This window comes from Leptonotus elevatus, chromosome 14 (assembly GCF_054856555.1).
Source record: "Leptonotus elevatus isolate MCC_2025b chromosome 14, RoL_Lele_1.0, whole genome shotgun sequence".
NCBI lineage: Eukaryota > Metazoa > Chordata > Actinopteri > Syngnathiformes > Syngnathidae > Leptonotus > Leptonotus elevatus.
Window position 1 is genome coordinate 19709624 of NC_141252.1, and position 22888 is coordinate 19732511.

The 22888-nt window shown below is 39.0% G+C and overlaps 1 protein-coding gene across 1 annotated transcript in view; it reads left to right on the forward strand.

Moving 5' to 3' along the window:
- The first annotated feature begins 15046 nt into the window (after window positions 1-15046).
- Window positions 15047-22888, forward strand: part of LOC147163258 (neurexin-3a-like) — a 101513-nt gene continuing 93671 nt past the window's right edge. Inside the window, exons 1-3 of the mRNA XM_086095197.1 lie at window positions 15047-15100; window positions 19233-19434; window positions 19571-19627. Coding sequence (XP_085951323.1) covers window positions 15047-15100; window positions 19233-19434; window positions 19571-19627 — 313 coding nt within the window. The remainder of the gene's footprint in view (window positions 15101-19232; window positions 19435-19570; window positions 19628-22888) is intronic.

Below are 22888 nucleotides of genomic sequence, written 5' to 3' on the forward strand. Positions count from 1 at the left end.
ACTGAAAAATGAGAGAGCGTGTGAGAGACAGGGGAGGGAAGAAAGAGATTATGGGCGAGGAAAGGCTGGTTATCATAATTAAATGGAAGTGCATTTTATCCTCATCCTATTGATTTGTGCCAAGGGCAGTGTGTGTATTACTAAAGAAAAATGTGTTTGGAGCCGCTATTTTTGCTCATAGCAGATGTGAATATTGTAGTCAACATTTTATTTAGTAGGGTGGGTTAAAAAAAAAAAAAAAATAATAAAATAAAATAAAGTAATCGAATACATTTTCCTTTTCAAGCCCGATATTGATTCATAAAACCATTAATCTATTATTTTATATATCTCTTTTTCCCATAAATTCTTAAGAAAGTAGTATTTTAAAGGCAATTTTTTTTAATCTTACAGTTTTCTTGAAATTTACTGTTCACATGAATTCAAAAGTATTTTCTTACATTTATGAAAGACCTGACTTATTGAATTTGAAGACAATTCAAAATCTTTTGAATTTATATTTACAATAATTTAATTAGATTATGAAAATATTTTTATCTCATCCTTGCTGTTGTCAATGTTTGAGTAACACTTAAGTAATTATAACACGTGTTACTTTCATTAATAAACTAAATCATTTGACTAGTTACTGCCTCCGCAAAATTTACTTTGGAATTTAATATTTGTGGAAAGATATCAAAGTCTAATTGAACTGAACTCTTGTGAATCGAAATGGGATGGCTTGAGGAAATTAGAATTGATAGCCAGCCCTATAATATTTCGTTCGTCATCATGTATCAGGACTAGGAATAATGTACACCTGCCACATCATACTCTGATAATGCAAACACAATGAGACGGCTTACAAAAAAGGCAAAGACGGAAATGTATATATATATATATATATATATATAGACTGTCCTGCTTCCTTGGGCTCCTCCTACTATTCATTTTGATTTCAGGAAGTTATTGTTAACAGTTTTGACAAACGTTTTTTGCTGTGGGCAACGTGGCTTAAGTATATCTTTGCAATTTTGGTGACCTGCTTTCTGGCTGGGGTTTTTCCCATTAATGGGAATGACATTTCATTTATACCCCATCATTCATCATTCCTACCTCCTGCCTTCATCCCCCCCAATCCCGCCTAGCCCTCTCTCTAGTTCTCTTTATATCTACATTCACTGAATTTCTGAAATTGCCTTATCATTTGACGAATGATACTATTATAATATTGTCCGTCAACCTAGTATTGCATATTGTGGACACTAACACTTGTTTTGGATTGTTATTATGCGAATGCATTAAATAGCACTTTTACATTTTTATAACTGTAAATCCCTGAAGGTCACATAGGAGTTCTGTGTACGTGACAAATGAGCACACATCTTTCAAGCTACAAAACCTGCCAACCCTCCCAACATACACCCCGCCCACCCTGCAATATGTGCAATTTTAACAGGTTTCAGCAGGCAACAACTCCCATTTGTCCCTCTACTATGTTCCACAAATGCCTATTACAATATAGGGAATGTTGAAGCATTCCCACATATGTTATTGTGATTTTTATTCTCCACACTTTTTTTTGCCGTGTAACAAGTCCCACATAATACTTCCGATTTACACAGTTCCAATTTCAACTTGCTTAAAAAATTCACGCCTCTAGGGGTATATATCGTCTGATTCCACATTACTTACAGTATTTGCACAATTTAATGTTAAATATCAAATGAAATGTTATGACTTAGTTGAGTTTAAAATAGCACAAATAATGTATAAAAAAACCTATTTCTGCCACAGTACTCAGAAGCTATTTGAAATTAGAAAGATTCCTTATGACATAAGGGGTACAAGTGTCTGCAAAAAAAATCAAAACAAGAACAAATATTAAGCAAAGGCGTGTTTCTGTAATTTGTGGAATAGTTTTGGTACTACCTGAAAAGATGCAAGTCACTTGTTGAGTTTAAAAATTTTTTTAAAAGCAAAGTTCAAGAAAATTATTTAAATCAGACTTGAGCTGGCAAAACAGCAGAAATTGTGTCATTTCTTTCGATGTATCAGTATGTGTGTAATAAAAATTGTATAAGTGAGTATGAGGATGAATTATTATGGTGTATGCCTATGAATTACATGTACTTATGCTACTGGCAAATGTACGTACATGTCAAAATGCAGTTTGTTACACAAACAGGTTTAAACATTTTCTTCCATTGAAATATATTAACCTTTTATTGTATCTATTGAAGCAAGTTAAAACATAAGGGGTAGGACTAGACAAGTTTTAAACTTCTTCTTACTCTCTTTTAAACATGTCAACTGCAAAATTACTGATGATTTTTTTCTTTCTTCCTATTCTTGTTTTACTTTTTTTCACTTCAACTTATATTTTATACTTGTAATGTGTTTATGTTGATATGTTTGATAAAACCAATCAAACCAAACCAAACCAAACCCGTACAAAAAAGAAGGAACTAGAACAAATATGACCATAAGTAAAACGTCACTGTCATAAAAGCATTAGAACTGTACAGCAAACATTTTACAGTGATTTCTCATGAAAAACACACATCCTCTGTACTCATATACAGTATCATACAGTCCCTTGAGTTGCTGGCATCACGCTCAAAAATGTAAAAAAAGAATCGTCACAGTAATATTGGGATTTCTTGTGTTCAGTACATGTAGATTTGTGTGTGGGTGCGCGCTCGTGTGCGTGTGCGTGCGCGCGCGTGTGTGTAGAGGTTTTCTCATACTTTGTTTGAAGTCTTTCACATATGCTCTGTGGGAGAAAAACATTGCAAAAATGGTTGTGTGGAGAAAGACTTACTTAGCAAAATATCCAAGCATCTTGTCATTTGAGAAAATAACGTATTAAAAAAAAAGACATCTGGTAAAACATTTTAGATTGTATCAATGGTAATTTACGGACAAAAAATTCCACAAATCCACTCGTGGCGCCGTCGTGATATTTCGTGAGCAACGGAAATTATATTATTGTGGAGAGGATTTATATCAAAGAACATGTGACTTGACATACTACTTGAAAGTACGTGAACCTACAAGGAAGTAAACCTGAATGCATGTGTAGAACATATTCAGTTGTAAGTTCCACAGTTGTCAATGTGCTCTGAGAAATTAGGGGAAGTTCTATATTTTGTTAAACTGTTTTGTGTGGTATGTGTAAATAATTGTTTAGTTCGGAATTCCATATTTCTGCAGCATGACTGTTATGTCCAAAATGATACTTTTATTGTATCAGTATCAGATGAAGACACGTCACTTTTCTGCCGACCTGGTGTATTTACTGTTTGTTTATCCCCAATACTGAATACTACAACGGCGTATTAGGGTCACGTATAAATATTTTTTTTAGAGAGTGGGGGCGATATTCCGAGAGAAAAAACATGCACATTTGCAACTTTATAATGTGGCAGATTTGCGAGAATAAAACTCAGAAACTTACGAGAAATACACGTAGCGTACTACTCGGATGTTTGTACCAATACTTTTCGGTCTGGTTTTCAAATAAGGAGAAAGTAATTGCTTTAGCAGCGATTAGCCATATCATATTAACCATTTGCACTTTGAAGCGTTGAGTACGGCCAGCGACAAAGACCCCTCGCTTTGCGAAGGTCCACACCCTGAGGATCAAGCATTTAACTTAATTTGTTAAAATGTATATTTACTTGTACATTTATGTTTACTGAATTATTATTTGCTCATTCATACATTTTGGTATTTTTTTTGTACAAGTTGATGTGTCAAATCTGCTGCTCCCCGTCATTCACTTGCATTTACCTAAAGTGTGCTAGCTTCTGATTCTTTAGTGTTAGTCAGCTGATAGGCGATCAGGAAGTGTTGTCACTCTAGCTGCCGTGTATGACGAGCAAAGTTTAAATTAAGAATTAATCCGTCTCCATCCTGCCTTTTCATTTTATAAACAGTGTCCCATTAACCACCAACGAATACTCACATTAGACTATAGCTACGCTACGTGTATTTGTCATAAGACTCGTACGTTTCTGAGTTTTTTTTCTCGCAAATCTGCCACTTTATAAGGTTTTTTTTTCCGGAATATTACCGCCCCCCTCTGAAAAAACTAATATTTATACGCAGTCTTAATACGCCATCGTAGAATACGGTCAAATTCATGCATTTTTTCGAAGAGGGTGTAGTTAGCAGAGATGACCAAGCAGCCGTATTATTTTTGATATTGCACCACAATAAGATTCACACACCTTTTATTTTATTCATTCAGCAGTCAGAATTTCCCTTCCACATCTCTCTCTACTTTCAGCATTGTTCCACTTGGCTGAGTTGCAATGATCGTCTGATCGTTTTTACTGCAGCAATCACGACTCTCTGAAAGGAGAAAGGTTTCACCGTGCCGCCTCGTCCTTTGATTTTGTCTGAAGAATTATCACTTATGCTGAATTTGTGAACTAAAGATAGATACAATTTAATTATGTTGAAGGTGACCTGTGATATTTTCCCATTCTGCCTCTAAATTACAATGTTGGTGGTATCAGATGGAGAAAGGCTAAGCCGATATACATGCTGCATTGCTACAAGCATGACGATGACTGAACATATCTATTAGGTGAATGTCTATCATTGATTGATCTGCCTTGCAGACTAACTTGTTTCATGCAATTTTCTATCTACATAATCCAGTCTACTAAATGTGCCCCTTCGGGCTATACTCAGTATATTCTCTGAGAAGTCGACTAGGCAAAAATCCTCATCCTTGCAATTGTTATTCTAAATGAGAATTGCTTTTTTGGGAAATACCTCCAGGCATTTTACCATCTAGTCTTTGATAAGGGATGTCTATCGCTCCTTATGCAAAATGCTTATTAAAGGGTTGGTGTCCCAGAGGTAAGCATAGATTTTGGAAATGGTCTGCCCATTGTGGTTCTGGATGGCCTACACTAAGACTATGCAGGGACTATCTTTACAAGCTGTCAATATTCAGTTTAAGGTCAAAATTTCAAACATTTTTCATAACCCGTTTAAATGCGTAAACGGACAATTACTCCCCCCCATCTAAACACCCCCCCCCCCACACACACACACACACCCACACCCACACACCCCCCCCCACACACACACACCCACACACACACACAAATGTTATTGCGCCAATAGAATACATCATATTCATGTCACTCACCACATTGATAAAGCAGTCAGTTTCCTCATAAAAAAAAAAGTGGTTCAAAAGTGTGGTTGTGTGCTGCGTCAGAGATTCACCATTTTTGTGTATGTCTGCTTGTGTATTTTGGTGGGTTGAACATAGAACATGCACAGAACACAAATCAAAATTTCCTTCAAAGAAGGTAACCTGATCACGTTTATATGACCACATATTTGGGTTGGATAAGGGGTAACCCAGGGGTCTTATTCAGGTTACTAAAAACCTGAATATGACCATATTTGCGTTTTTGTGCATTTATATGAACTTTCAAAACTCAAAAATTGACAATATTTGTATTTTGAAAGGGTCAATGACTACATGTAAATGTAGTCAGTATGTCTGAAAGAAAAGTACCCTTAAATAATTTCAGCTCAATGTAAAAGCTAATTTCTATCTGTAAATGTGTCAAATTTTGTAGGAGGGTGGGCCCAAACGCAGGGAAGAGCGGCAGGTATACTCAAAAAAAGTAATTTAATTAAAACAAAAACAAAAAGGTACAAACCCAATTCCCAAAAAGTTGGGACATTATACAAATTGTGAATAAAAACTGAATGCAATTATGTGGAAGTGCCAAATTTCAATATTTTATTCAGAATAGAACATAAACCAGGTACTAGTTGTCCAACAACACTAAATCAACAAAGCCCAAATCAAGGTTCAAAGTCAGTTCAGTGGGGTTTCCATGCACCCATTTATATTAGAATTTTCAAGAAATGCGAAAATAAAACTGAATGGAAACGCTAGAAATGTGAAAAAGGGCCCAACATTCACCCAAAAAGTTTTTACGCTTAGAGGCGGTGGATTTTGAAGCGTATTGGAAAAAAGGAAAATGCGAATTTTGGCTATGGAAACAGGTTTTGCGAATAAACGCTGGCAAGACCAGATACACGTCACACTTTTTGACCGGACTTTTAGACACCGTCTTCGCCATACAACTCCCCTCCAATTTTAATCCACCACAACTGGAGTGGGGGGAGTGGGGGCCCCTGCGAAGCCTGGGGGGGGGGGGGGGGGTTGTGCTTGCTCTGTCCTGGCCGGGGTCGACGGCTCGCCTCTTTGGCGGGGGTTTTCATGTATGCCAGATCCACCACACCAGCATCTATCGAAATTCAAACACAATCTGCTTCTTCCTCTGGTCGTTGAATCGGTGGAGGCTGATGTCTGTGGATCTCACTCTGCTTCATCTATCCTTCCTTCCTTTCCTCAGTCTCTCCTTTGGTCTCTTGAGGTCTCTTAGAATTTAGATGTTTCTGGGGTTGGTGAAAGATTCTGGTTGGTAACCTGGTGGGTAGTAGGTGATGTCTGGTCGGTGCTGGATTGCACTTTTCTTTCTTTTCTTTGATCCGTCCTCGGGTCTCCTGACAACTTCACGACTCTAGCTGGATTCTGAAGTATTCGGTTTAGGTGAACGGTATGGGATTTTTAATAGGTTTTAGGTGAATTAATGAGTACAAACTCACGCGCACGCACACATGCACACACACACACATGCACATGCACATTCTCACGCATATGCAAAAAAAATGAAAAAGAGAAGAAAAAAAGAGAGAGAGAGAGACATTGCTTCTCATACCTTTAGAAAATATGGCAGAATAATGTTGACCAGGAACTCTCTTGACTGTCGTTAACAGGTCTGAATCTTTTTTACATTTCAGTGTGGAGTTAGGTACTCTGGGTACTGTTTTTACTCTCACATCCTAAAAGTACAAAAAACACTTCAGCCATAATCAATAATTAACATTAAAATGTTGATTAAAGCAGCTTTAACTTGCGGGAAAGAGAAATGTACACATCCCTCGAGAGAGTGTAGCTTATATACATTGATTAGAAGGACAAATTTGCAGGCTCAGTGTTTTAGTGTCAACAGTAAGTTCACTCTGACACTTTTACATTATTGGCTAGTCTGTTTATTGTAAGCGGTGCTGCCAAAACAATCCCCAGGCGCATCAGTGCCTTTATTTTTCCAGGCCTCCATTGCTGAGGTTACAGTTGACCAATTTTACCATTTGAAAAGCTTCGAAAGCAGCTTGGATTTTTGTACTCTTCTAATCCCAATTCCAACAATCATCAATGCATCCAAGCAAGTTAATATGGCTGAGACCAATTGAAGTGAACCAGTGTGAAAAAATTTACAGTTGGTGACTCAGCGCACGGCAATCGATTGAGCACCGTACATCTACAGCCACACTGCAACGGAAAAACGGCAACCCTGTATCAGGTTTTGAGGCTCCCCATAGACAAACTTCAATTCCAATACAGTTGGGACGTTATGGAAAAACTGAATTAGATTTACAAATCTTTTTTTTCCCAACCTATATTCAATTGAATACGCTACAAAGACAAGATATTTATTTAATGTTCAAACTGATGAAAGTTCTCTTTTTATTCTTTTGAATATTTACTTATTTTGAATTTGATGCCTGCAACATGTTTAAAAAAATCTATCTATCCATCCATCCATCCATCTGTCCATCCATCCATTATTGTGAATTCTAATGCTGGATGTTTATACTGTAATAGCTACCAACTACCTAATTGTAGCAATTAAGCACAAACAATGAACTTTAAGTATATGTTCAAAAACTGATTTAGAATCAGTATATGTTATTGTTTGAACATTTTGCACAGGAATTATTTTTGAACAAATGAAATCTTTGAATAAACGTTTTAAAATCGATTAAAATCATAATTGTCCCGAATGACTGGGAAAAAATTTGAGATTTTTTATTTTGCCCAACCCTAATATAGATATAGATATATATGTTGAAGCTTTGCGGGTGAAATTATTTCCCATTCCTTCTTGATGTAAAGCTTCAGTTTCTGAACAGTCTGAGGGTCTTAGTTGTCATATTTTGCACTGCACATTTTCAAATGGAGACAGGTCTGGACTGCTTACATGTCAGACTAATAGTCACACTCTTTTACTACAAAGACACGCTATTGTAACATGTGAAGAATCTGACTTGGCAAGACGCTAACTTTTGAACTTTGCACTAGTAACGTGGTACTCTGGAGGACAAGACACCCATGATTTCCAAAACAATTTGAAATGTAGATAAGTCATTTTTGCCGGCAAAAAATAAATAAAAATAAAAATTTGGTATTGGTTTTGGTAATTTGTGCAACACTAAAAATGACAGCGCATTCGAGTTGAGCAGTGTAGTAATAGTCTAGGTAGCCCAAAAAATGAACATATTTATATAAGTTGCAAAGATGCAGGCATTTAACTATCAAGTATTGCAGGTGGCAAAATTACTGAACAGTTTAAATGTTCAAGTGAGCAGGAAGGATTACAAAAGAAAAACTAGCACTGTGCGGTTGACAGATTGCGATGTCACTTTTGAAACATCCTTACAATATCATATTCTGTAGTAATAACTATATTATATCATATTCATATATCATATATTATATTATATCATATTCTGCAGTATAACTATAGTTCACTATAGCCCACTGTATATTAAAATGTCATGGAAAACCTAAGGCATTTCAGTCATTCAATTCAAAAAGAGCATGTGTATTATATAGATTCACTGCACAGATTTGACTTTCAGCATAAAAGTCAACCAGTCAATTTTAATATATACATGTTGGCGTGTTTGTGCATTGATATGCAATCAATGCTTTGTTAGAGCTCCTTTTTCACGAGTTACTCCATTAATGTGATGTGAGGCATTAAGGCAATCAGCTTGTGACTCACCCTACGATATTATGGAAGCCCAAGATCTTTTAACAGTAACCTTCGGCTTGTCTGATGCGTCTCATCTTTCTCTTGGAAATAACCCATAGATTCTTGATGGCGTTTATGTCTGGTGAATTTGCTGATCTATCAATCCCAGTAACATCATGGTTATTTAACTGGGTTTTGGTAGTTTTGGCAGTGGGGCAAGTGCCAGGTCCTGCTGGTGCATGAAATCAGCTTTTCCATAAAGCTTGTCTGCTGGTGCATGAAATCAGCTTTTCCATAAAGCTTGTCTGCAGAAGAAAGCAGTGTCCTAAAATATACTGCTAAACAGCTGTGTTGACTTAAGACTTTTGAAAACATATTCAACACTTGCAGATAATATGGTATTCCAACCATCACTCACTGTGAAAACTTTACACCTGACTTCAACCAACTTGGACTGTGAGCCTCTGCAGTCTTCCTCCAGAATGTGCGTCCTTGACTGCCAAATATAAGAGAGCAGAACTGTTGGTTTATTAAACTATTAAACTTTTGTTGGCCTGTGACTTGAAGTCAAAGGCCTATTTTTGTGGCTTAACCTCTCTACGAAGATAAGAATCTTGGCAACAGTCAGCTTCTTGAGTCATATCCTTTTGTAATTTGCCTTCCTTGTGAAGGGGGTCAATGACTGTCTTTTGGAAAACCATCAAATCAGTCTTCCTGATGCTTGTGGAGGCTACGGAACCAGACTTAGACCCTGTTCACGTGGAAGCAAAGCGTGTGTCCAAAAGAAGATGCTGGGGATGTTTAACGGCTGTAATGTATATGCCAAATCTGGAATGGCGCTGTAGTGCAGCCACAGGGAGTTAACGGAAAGCGTAGAAGAAGAATCAGCGAAAAAGACGGACCACTGACCTGGATAGCCGTTAGGCCAAGAGTTTTGAAGCCGAGAAGCCGCCATATTACTCCTCCCAAGAAACGTTTCTAGGCATACGATCGTAAATATTTACAGTATCGAAATATACAGACATATATACATATACTAGCTGCAAATGTCTAATCTGTATGTATACGTATCGTTTATACAGTAGTCTGCTCGCGAGATGGGAGGAGTAATATGGCTGCCCTGTCGCGTCAACGGCTTGCAAGGGCATGTATGGGCTATCCAGTAGTATATACAGATCAGTGAGAGCAACACAGGAGAAGTGACAATGGCGGGTGATTCCAGTACAACAACATCACGCAAATATTTAGCTTGTTAAGCTTAAACTACGACGCGGCTATCCGCCATTGTTGACAGACTGGCCGTTGGAGCATACATCGTCAAACTGGAGGAGTATCCTGCATCTGGTGTCCACATTGGAACGTACGGGGCGCGTTTTGAAATCTTTCCACTCTGAAGCCCGGTTCCAAAAGTAATCAGTTTCAAGCTCCAAAATGGCGCCGCCATGTGGATGAACTCCCCAAACTGTAAGAAACTTGTACGGAAACATTGAAATGGGGTTTCGTGTGAACGGGGTCTTAGAGAACATTTAAAGCCTTGCAGGTGTTTCAAGTAATTATGTAATTAGAGTGTGATACCAGTTTTACTGTCCATCCATCAATCCATCCATCTTCTACCGTTTATCCGAGGTCGGGTCACGGGGGCAGCAGCTTTAGTAGGGAAGCCCAGACTTCCCTTTCCCCAGCCACTTCAACCAGCTCCTCCGGCGGGATCCCCAGGCGTTCCCAGGCCAGCCGAGAGACATCGTGTCCTGGGTCGTCCCCGGGGCCTCCTGCCAGTGGGACATGCCTGGAACACCTCTCCAGGAAAGCATCCAGGAGGCACCGAACCAGATGCCCAAGCCACCTCAACTGGTTCCTCTCAAGATGGAGGAGCAGTTGCTCTACTCAGAGTCCCTCCCGGATGGCCGAGCTTCTCGCCCTATCGACCCACAGCTCGTGACCATAGGTGAGGGTAGGAAAGTAGATCGACCGGTAAATCGAGAGCTTTGCCTCTCGACTCAGCGCCTTTTTCACCACAACGGACCGAGTCCGCATCACTGCAGACGCTGCACCGATCCGCCTGTCGATCTCCCGCTTCATCCTGCCCTCACTCGTGAACAAGATCCCAAGATACTTGAATTCCTACTCCTCCACTTCTGGCAGGATCTCATCTCCGACCTGGAGAACACACACCACCCTTTTCCTTCATCCCAACCGCTTCACACTCGGCTGCGAAACGCTCCACTGAGAGTTGGAGATCACAGCCTGATGAAGCCAACAGCACCACATAATCTGTAAAAAACAGAGATGCATTGCTGAGGCCACCAAACTGGACCCCCTCAACGCCTCGGGTGCGCCTAGAAATTCTGTCCATAAAAGTTATGAACAGAATCGGTGATAAAGGGCAGCACTGACGCAGTCCAAGCCTCACTGCAAACAAATCCGACTTACTGCCGGCAATGCGGACCAAACTCTGACACCGGGTGACCCTGCCAAGGGCATAAAGCCCCAGACAACATACCTCCTAGGATCATTGGGACACACACTTCACCACGATAAGGTAATTAATCTATGGAGTATATGAATTTCACTTTTTGAATTGAACTTTTCCTCTAAATTGAGACACTGCTACCAACTTGCAGCGACATGAATTATATGTTTTTAATCAAATTTGTTCATTTCAGATATTGTCAGGGTTAAAACTATCAGTTGGAGTGTATATTTTGGGCCACAAATAGTTGGCCATCAGTGAACATAGCAGACTTTTTATTGACTGACTTCCCGTGATAACCATCACATTATTCCGTCCTTAGAGGGCCATCAGTGGCCTTATCTGGAGTGACCGCATGCAGTCATGGATCAGTGACAGAGGCAGACACTGTCCAAACATTATCTTCAAGATGTTTTAGAGCTGACTGTACTTCTGTTATGTGCGTATCTATAATGTATGTGGTGTGAGAGGTGTGGGGTTGCTGAAGTTTTGCCAAGCAGTAGCAATGCAGAGTTGTTGTATGTGTTATATGGTGTGTCGTGTGAGTGTATGTACAGTGTGTGTGTGTGGCTGTATGCATGTGTGTGTGTGTGGCCAAATTATTGCAACTGCAAAGGGCAATCTGCAATCAGTGCTTTGCTCGATCTCCTCAGCTGATGCAATTACAAGTCTGATGAAGTAGCGCGTGGATGTGTGTGTGTGTGTGCGTGTGTATGTGCGTGTACATGCGTGCGCGTGTGCATGTTTAACGTGCAGTAGATTCCATGTGTAAGAGTCCATAGATTTCAGTCAGACAAGTAAGACCATCCTATCACTTTGTGATGAATTATCAATTGGGTTTTTCTTTTGTATTTGCAGATTACTTTATTCATGATCAAAGATCAGCACCAACAATTGTGAGTGTGTTAGATAGAACACAAAGTGTCCTATCTGAAAATGCATTTAGTTCCAGAAATATTTGGACAATGACTTTGCCTTTTAAACACCACAACGGCTGTGTGTGATTTCAGCTTTCAGCTTTTGTTTGGTGGTTTCACAAAAGCATGATGCTTCTTCCTGAGCTGTCACTTTATCGTTGTGGAGAGGTTTGTGTGTCCCAACAACCCACGAGATAAATTGTCTGGGGCTTTATGCTGTTGGCAGGGTAACCCTTGGAAAAACAGGTCCTAGGTGAGGAAAAAGGCAAAGCAAAACTCCTTATGATGGCAAAATATTTAGGTTTTCCTGGATGTGGGGTTTGGATGGTGAGTGCCTAGCAACCATGCCTGGTGAGTACATCCCCGAAAAGGTAATCATGGGCTCACCGTCTGTGGGGGTGGTAAAAGGGGTGCAGTGTGAGCTGGACAATGGCCAAAAGCAAGAACCTTGGACGTCTGACCTCTAGCTACAGGAAGTGGCTCTAAATAGTCCCCCTCTCGCTGGGAAGTAACCTGAGCTGGTGTGCGAGGTTAGTCTCTTTGACGTACGGCTTGAGCCGTGGTACCTGTCCTCTCAAGAGGGGTTCGACTCACTTCCACTCAAGTTACCCACGATTAGAGTCACCATACGGTTGTGGGCATACTTATTGCCCCAAGGCTCTGCACCTGTATGTTGTTTGTGCCTGGTATTCATCAAGCAGAAGTTCAGATGACCCACCAGTTCTTAGATAGCGTGCTGGAGAGCGGTAGTACTGGGGACTCCATCGTTCTGCTGGGGAAATTCAATGCACATGTGAGCAATGACAGCGTGACCTTAATGGCCGTGATTAGGAGGAACGTCTCCCCGCGATCAGACCCCGAGCGATGTTCTGCTACTGGACTTTTATGCATATCATTGTCCTGAACAAAAACCTTGTTTGATCATAAGGGTGACCATACATGCACTTGCCACCAGGACAGCCTAGGCTGTGGCTGTCTTGGACACAGGTGAAGAGAGGGGCGTATAGGGGAGTAGTCAACCGATCCCCAACTTGCAAATGCATTGTGAGGGTCTGCTGGGAACATCTGGCAGAATCCCCTTTAGGAAAGCGTTTCAACCCCGCCCCACCCCCACCCCCCCTTGCAAAACTTTGCCCTCGTCCCGCAGTAGGTGGGGCACGTTGGGTCCAAATGGAGCATGTTCCGTGTCTCCTTATTGAAGCTACCCACCAGAGCTGTGGTGGTCAGGTGGTCGGTTCCTGTCATGACGGCAATTCTTGAACTTGTTTGTGGACACCGGCATTGAGAGATGCTGAAGAAGGAGTCCTATCCTTTTGAAGCTGATGGTTGCCAGCAGGCCAAGCAAAATGCAGCGTCTGTGGTCACTGAAGCAACAACTTCCGAACAGTTTTGTGGAAATGCTGGTCTACCAACCGTCATCTCAGGAGGGGGAAGCAGTATAGAATCAGTAACACTGTGTATAGTGCTGCTGCTGCTGCTGACCCTCAACCCAGGACATTGAGAATAATTCAAAGACTATTATTTAAAAAAAAAAAAAAAAAGATAGTCAGTCTGCTTTCAGGACTACAACAATTGGAGAATATTTGCTGTCAAAAGGCTGAATCGGACAATTTTTAATTCAACATGGTCTCTAAACGATGAATCGATTATCACAAATATTTGACAATTCGTTTTAGATTAATCGAGTTGTTGCACCTCTACAAAGGAGTATCAAAGGGCTTCACTGGCTGACAGTTCACAAAAATCCAACACATAAACTGGCCTAAGCCACATCAAGCAAGAAAAAAACAAAAAAGGAAGAAACCTTGAGAATGGGTCACAGATGGCGGAAACCCCGTTGCAGCATGTCTGGGCTCAAATATGATCATAAATACAAACTGTATTTCTAATTGAATTTCTAATTTCTTATAAAATGGTTGTTCCCATATGCGTGTGCAAGTTAAATTCCTGAAATGACAGTTTGTTGGATTAATAGCCGCTGTTTACTGAGCTTCCAGCTTTTGATGAACATCCTGCCTGAGTAAATTTGATTATTGGTAAGATTTGTATATATATGTGGAAGTGTTTGCGGAGCAGATTATTGAAGCAGACCTCATCCTATCTCTATAGGCCAGGTGCTCACAGTGACACACCACTCACATGATGAATCAGAGAGTGTGTGTGTGTGTGTGGAAGGGGGTGGGTGGTGGTGGGGGGGGGGGCGTTATCTTTTTCCCTCCAGAACACACTTGCACACCCCCGTCCCACCCCCTCATCATCACCCCTCCTGTCCATTCACATTACTCCCCATTGTCTGTCTTTTTCTCCCCATTCATCTTTATTCATGAAGGACGGTTGCATGATAAATCAGTACACTTTTTGATGAGTATTTAAATTGGAACGTTACAGTTGTTACATAAGTGGGGAAAAAATGCACTGATTACTTCAGATGCCAATATGACACTAATTTAACACTTTAGTACAAATCAACAGATATCTGTAAACAAAAACACTGAGTAATCGAGTGTGGGAGTGAAATAGAAGCTTTGTTTTAAGAGGAATATCGGGAATAGTGGGAAGGGGTGCTGCCAGAGGCGAGAACAAGCCAATCAAGGCTGAGAGTGTGTTCCGCTACGCACTGCTGACCCACCTCAATAACGCCCCCACCCATTGTTGTTCAGAAGCCAGCTCCACTCACATACAGTATACACGCAGTAGAAGCTTCATTTATCATCTAGAATTCCCCCCTCCCACAAACATTATGTTATAGACTCACGTTTGAAAGAAATCTATACAGTTTTGCTAACCAGATTTCTCCATTGTGCAGTACAAGTATGGCTGAACTGCACCAGCCATCCTCCAGGTTTATCCCCCATCCACAGTCGTGGGTGAGCTGGGACCCTGGTTCAAGATCCCCCCCCCCCCGAGCAAGACACCGATAGACTGAAATGCATCCCTGGTGCTGAAGCAGCCCCTTACTCCAGTGTGTGTTTGCTATGATGGGTCAAATTTCATGTACATGTGTCAACGTGACAAAAAAGGAGGATTCTTCTTCTTAGATTCGTACATATGGATAATTGAGAGCTGGGCTCACCAACATGGTGCCGTCTCAATTACCAGAAGATTAGCCCGCGGGCCTGCGCTAGTGATAGCTTGCCAGTGTAGGTGCATATGGAGGACCAAAACTGCCAAAATTCAAAATAAATAAATGACTAAATGATTAAAAAAACTGAAAATAAAAACGGATATACAAAATGTCATTCAAAAATTAAGTACCACAAATAAATATAAGTGGAAATTAAAAACAACAATCTCTCTCTCTCTCTCTCTCTCTCTCTCTCTCTCTCTCTCTCTCTATATATATATATATATATATATATATATCCCTAAATAAAAAATAAAATAAATGGAAATAAATGTAAAAAAACGAGATTAAGAAAATGAAAATAAATATGAAATTAAATATAGAAATAAATACATAAATTGAATTAAATATCAATCAATATACAAAAACGCTTTTCGACCTGCTGCCTCTGCAGCATGAAATAAATAAATGTGAAAGCAGAGCGTTTTTATTTATTGATTGATAGATATTTAATTCTCTCTCTCTCTCTCTCTCTCTCTCTCTCTCTCTCTCTCTCTCTCTCTCTCTCTCTCTCTCTCTCTCTCTCTCTCTCTCTCTCTCTCTCTCTCTCTCTCTCTCTATATATATATATATAGGTATAAAGGTGCAGAGATATCATATTAATATATTGACACCCTCTTAAAATAATTGCTTTGGTCTTAGGCCTTTTGATAATTTTAATTACAAAGGCGTAGATGTATAATTTTTATTAAATAAAAAAATTAACATGAACATTTTTTCTTTGCAAAAAGCAGCAACTAAGCAGCATTTATAACTTCATGTAAGGATTATTTCGTGTATTCCATGTACAATTCAATCTGCTTTAAGGAAATGATTGAATAGTATAGTTTAAGTTTATTACTTGTGTATTTTCATACACATGAAATGTAGCAGTAAGTCATTACACATCTAAATTCTCCTAAGCATTATTTAATAATAATAATAATAATAATAATGCAAATAAAAAATAAATAATAAATAATAAATAATAAATAATAAATAAATAAATAAATAAATAAATAAATAATAAATAAATAATAAATAAATAATAAATAAATAATAAATAAATAATATTAATAAAAATAACAGAATATGAATAAATTTGTGATTTTTGGATGCTAATATGTTGCAACACTGAATCGTCCAGAATAAGCTTTGAGTGTGATGAATTGTGAGGAGAAGGGGGAGGGGCGAGCTTGGCTGAGGTGATTATTAGCGGTCCTCTGGGGCTTTTGTCTGGGCCCCATGAGAGAAAGAGGTTAATGCCACTTAGCCTCGGGATAGCCGGCAGAGGTCCATTGTGTGTTTGTATAGTTGCAGCTCACGGATGTGTCTGGATGATAGGCCTTCCCTCTGAGATCCAAAATCACTTACGGTACTATTTTCCTCAACCAATCACTCCCCCCACCCTCACCCTTCTCCATGCTTACACAAAGACCATCACATTTTGGTAAACACTGCTAAGAAGAGGCTAATCAGTGCATTTGTCCTCAATTTTATCATGTCTTGCAAGGCCTTTCTAATGGCCTGCTCATGATTTTTAGTGGCTGCAGAAAGGAGCTTCTTTCTGTCAACCTAACAGGGTTGATTTAAAATTCGGATTGCCTATAGGAGACAAAAAGCACAAAGAACAACAATATAAAATATATGTCAAATATGCAAACTTTATCCAGAAAGCAGAGACCTGAAATTAAAAATCCAGAACCGTCTTGTTGTGAGCTTAGAGGGCTATTGTGTGTCTTATTTTGATGTCAATTCTTAACCCTCGTCATCTTTTTAAAAAAACAAAAAAACATTATGTACCGTAAAGTTCTGCCGCATTACTCATCAAATGGACAAATCTGACGCACGCATGTAGACACACTGACAAATCATGTTGTTGTCTCAAGGAGAAGTTTGCCGTGGAGAGTGACAGATGTCTCATCATCCTGACCCGAGTGTCCCTTCATTAGGTCACCATGTAGATGCGCTATTAGCGCTGCCACATCTCATTGCAGGCATTCATTTCTCCGCTCGTGGAATGGCGGTCTGTACCTCACAACTGGCCTGCAGAAATGAGTCTAATGTTTATGATTATTCCGTCCCTTGCGTCATCTGTCCCTCTCAAAATGCAATTATGTCTCTGAGGTAAAGGCCAAATCATCCATCAGCCACACCAGAATACAAATCAGCATGAAACAGTGACGGGTAAAAGAAGAGGAGTGGGATCCGATCCAAGATTGTTTAGAATAAGAGTGTGTGGTGGCACAGAAAAATAAGTAAATACAAAACAGAAAAAAGGAACAAAAGCTTCTAAAAAATAACATATTTAACCCTATAAAGCAAAAGGTATGATATTAACTCATTTGCTCCCAAAAACGTATACATATGTTCTATTTAAATGTTTTCAATATTGCAAAGACGTATTTATACGTTTTTTTATTATTATGTTTTTTATGCTAGAGCATACAAAAGGCTTTGATACAGCCTCTCAACTGCACAAAATGGTTGAAGCAATAGTAGTTTTTACAAAAAAAACGCCAATAGGTGGCAGCAGAGTATAAGAGATTAACCAGGGCCATGTTGCAAAAAGCTCTTTCCTCTTCTGGATATTCACAGATTTGTGAAAAATTATGAAACTTTGCTATATTCTAATACTAATTGCTGTAAAAGAAATATAAAAATAAAAAAATCCTGATGAAAGAAGAGACTCAAATCTTTCTTTTGGTAGGTTCCATGTTTTTATAGCAAAAGAACACAATATTCTGTGGGCCTTGCAAAATAGGAGCGAAGGGGGTTGCTTCAGTGAAAATGGCTGGGAGTAAATGAGTTAAATACAAGACATTTTGATCATCTCTATTTCATGACAATAATTTTTTTACATTAAAACCCTGACATATACAATCTGACACATGCATTGCACGGATAATCCATTCAAGGGCAGTATCACACAGCTAATGGCTTTTCCAGCGACCTTGCAAGATCGCCCCAATTGAGAAAGGAGAGACACCTATACTCATTAATACTGGGAAATGCTCTTTCTGATTTTTGGAAATACTAATATGTTTGATATATCTGTTTGTTATTATATGTTTGATTGTTACAAATGTACGAATTTAAAGCATTGTGTCCAGATGTATCAAATATGACACAAATCAAAAATTATGTGGAAGTAGATTTAAAAAAAAAGAAGTTCAAAAGGACCAGTAAATACTCTATTTACAAATAATCTGAATTGTTCTCATATATTTATTTGTTCAGGCTTTATTAAATATTAACATGTTGTTGTTTTTGTCGCAGAAAATACAAATACATAATTAGTCATATTTCATTTTTTTTTGTTTAAGTATACTGTCTTCTTTCCTCCTCGTCTCCCCCGCTAGTCCACTGTAACCATGGTAACCATCAGCTGAGAAATGGCAACCGTAGCCCTTCATTAGCTATCAACACAGGCTCAGACGGTGCAGATAATAGCCAATAAGTGTGTGTGTGTGTGGGTGGGGGTGTGTGTGGGGGTGTGTGTTCGTGCGTGTGTGTGTGTGTGTGTTGGAGAAACATGGGGGGCACGCAGACATGGCATTATGTTGGGCAGTAAATGAAAAAGCTCCAGGGAGAGAGCCAACCTCGCTGTCATGCTTGAGGGACTTATCGGCTGGATGGGTTTGAGAAAGGTGGGAGGGGGCTCCCTCACTTCTCCATATGTGGGAAGATACGCACGTGTGGAGATGCGCTCATGTAGGCCTGCTCATCTCATATACACATCAATGCATTCACATCCTTTCCATTTCGGTTGACCAACAACCAACATCATCTCCACGTCAACCCAAAGGTTGGAGCAAGTCAAAATATTGTGAGCGTATATGCCTTCGGACGGTTGTTGTCGACAACGTAGGTAGCACTTCCTGTTTTCCCTTCAGGAAGGCGCCAAATGTTTTGGAAGCTCCGGCTCCCCCCTGCCGCCCACATTGTGGCTTGGCTCAGTTATCCAACGCACCATTGGTCAAGCTGCTGAACAAATGGAAATCCACCAGCACGCTGAAATTACTGATGGTTATCTGCGCTACGTGTCATTGACCCTCCACACGCACGTGCACATTCTTCAGAGACTCCCTCCAAACAGTATTGTCTCTTGTGTCTCTCTCTTATTTGGCCGTTTTTCCAGACGGAAACATTTCCAATGCAGTGGACACTCAGGTTGTTCTTATTTGATTAATTTATTTTTTTTACTCCCCCAACTGCCCTCTTTATTGTGTAGATGTCGACCAAATGCCCAATTACGTAGCATCAAAGCTGTTTGTAAATGTGTACAAAGGTACCAAGCCAATCATGTCGTGGGTGCTTATGTTGGAGCTTCTTCCTTCAAAGTCTTAGTATTCATTTTCTCTCCGCTGCGAGGACCAAAACATCAGAGGAAACACAAGGCAAAATGCTTCTGTTTCTTCCACCTAACATGGCATCCATTTCTGCTTTCTTTTTTCTTTTTCCTTTTTTTAAGCGAAAGCTCAGTATTGTTTATTCGGTAATCTTACCGATTCGACATATCATCATCATTGCTCTCTCTTTTTTTTCTTTTTCTTTTTTTTGTTTGTGCGTGAGCATGTGTGTGAGTATGTGCATGTGTGGGTGTGTGTGTTCATGTTTGCGTGCGTGTGAGTGTGTACTCATTAATTCACCTTAATACCTATTCAAAATCCCATACCGTTCACCTAAACCGAATACTTCAGAATCCAGCTAGAGTCGTGAGGTTGTCAGGAGACCCGAGGAAGGATCAAAGAAAAGAAAGGAAAGTGAATTCCAGCACCGACCAGACATCACCTACTACACACCGGGTTACCAACCAGAATCTTTCACCAACCCCAGAAACACCTAAATTCCAACAAATTAGGGAGACCTCAAGAGACCATTGATCAGATAAAGCAAATCATGACCAATAGACAGCATTACTTCCTTAAGAAGTCTAGTTGGAATAATAACCAAAGGACTGGAAGACAGTTTCCTATTTGACACGGTATCCATTAGATCTAACAAAGAAATTGATATAAAGCGATCAAGCAAATTCAATCGAGTACATAAAACGTTAACAGGTGGAACATAGCCAATGTTAGACCGTATTGTTGTTATCTTGTCAGAGATAAAAACTAAAAAAGTAATGTGAAATCACACGACGGCTTGAATTTACACGACAAAAAAGTGTAGAGAATAAAAATCATAATAACTTATAATTACCACAATAACTCGTTTTTATAAATTGGGAATAATTTGTGCCTTAGAATAGCGTTATCTTACATGTGGGTTTTTTGTTTCCACGGCATTTGTGTGTGAAAATTTGTTATTTGAAGGACTATAACTCTAGGACTATAAAGTTGATGCTAATTTCCTGTTAGCATTTGAATGGGATCCGCCATGCTTGACAGCTCTTTAGCATTAGCACTACGCTAGCGGTGTTTTAAAAACAAAGTTGTTTTTGTATTTAAATACACACTTTATGTAATTCTCCTTATGGTGTGTTTTGTTTTAAAATTAACTCCAATTGGAGTGTCATTAAACAGCTTAAAGGTCGCTTAGGGACGGCAGAATCACACTGATTCATTTTGAGCTTGTTACAAGCTACATGGTGCATTTAGGGTACTTTCACAACATAGGGACGCAGCATTCTGCACATTAATCATTTTTCTTCAATCATTATGTTTTAATGATCGAGAGAAGCCAAAATCGAGATCACATTCAAATTTCAGCTAATCGTCCATATCAGTGTATTTGATGTGTATTATATATATATATATATATATATATATATATATATATATATATATATATATATATATATATATATATATATATATATATATATATATATATATATATATATATATTTGTATTCCACTAGTGTGCTCCAAACAAATTGTCCAAAATGTTTGGGCAGCCATTTTAGACTTAGATAAAGACATTTTGGGAACTGAAGATCCGATCTTTTTTTTTTTAATCTAAGTAGGCTTTTAATGTTAATAAAAACTATTATTACACTTTGCTATTTACTAGTAGTTGTGTACATAATGGCCCTACTATAATATTTGTATAAAATTCATGTTGTAAATAGGCTTATATACTGTAAAGCTTTTTTGTTAAATAAACTTTACTTTTTTTTGCATCAGGAATTTTATGTAATTTCAATTCTACTTCCTGCTACTCAAATTTGATTTGCAATTTTGCTTCCTGTTTGCCGCCTCTGTTCAAATTCAAGAATTGAAATGGAATTTATGTCATTCACTTCCAGCTATTTTCACTGAAGCAACCCCCTTCGATCCCGTTTTACTAGATTTTGACTGATTTTGCAAGGCCCACAGAACATTGTGTTCTATTGCTCTAAAAACGTGGAACCTGCCAAAAGAAAGATTAGAGTCTCTTCTTTCATCCCAAAAATGTATATGTCTATCTGTTTCTGTTTTGCAGCAATTAGCATTAGAATATAGCTAAGTTTCCTCATTATTCACAAATCTGTTTAAAACATGGGCTTAAAAGCCTTGTTGCAACATGGCCCTGGATGATCTCTTATATAATGCTGCCACCTGCTGGCTGTTTTTGTAATTACTACAAGTGCTTTAAGCTTTCTATTCAGCTCAGAGGCTGCATCAAAGCCTTGTTTATGCTCTAGCATAAAAAAAAACCCCCAAAAACACGTAAAAAACCATGGACCATGGCAATATTTAAAATAGAAGAATAATATTTATACGGTTTTGGGAGCAAATGAGTGAAGTGTCATTCTCAATTCAATACTGAATTTTGTACAGCCCTACTTGGTTACTTTAAATTCAACATCACAAATGTCACGTTTGATCAGTACGTCCGACTTTGAAGGTTAATGTCATTTTTTCAGATTTTTTTTTTCTTTAACAATTACACTACATCACTGATATCGTCAATCATATGAGTGTGACTGCTCCAACCTGCACAGGAGACACATTACAGGCTTAATGTGGCACCTGCACTCATCCTTCACATCTCTGCCTTGCAGCCTTCTTTTCTTTTTTGCCATCTGTATGTCACAGGCCATCATGTAGTACATAATGCACTCAGTGGGCCATGTAATAAGTTTTCTGCTGTGTCCCTTTCTGTGTGAATGCAGAATGTTGCCTTCATCCCTGCATTGATCTACATCAGCATCATTTCAAACAAATCGTTTTTTGTTTGTTTGTTTTTTTGCTGACTAAAGCAATAGCTTTCCCTGAAAATGACACACATTGTGTTTATCCTCGGAATTGGTTCAGCTCGGCTGTCCGTCTGTTTAGGATTTTGCTTTGTGATTCCTGATACCCTTTGTTTGTTCTTCGAGGGCCTTTCCATTGCTTAAAATGAAACGCTTTTGTTCACACACACCATCCATAGTGTTCTGTACCTTATATACAGTATGATATCCGGCTGTGTAACTGAGTGCAAACTCAAACTGTTCCTAATTTAGCCTCTTATATTTCAGTTGCAATATATTTACCTGCTCACAAATTCTGAATATCCTCTTCTCTGTCCACATACAGACCTCCCTTTACCACTTGCAAGAAAAACAGGTGGTAACTGTAAA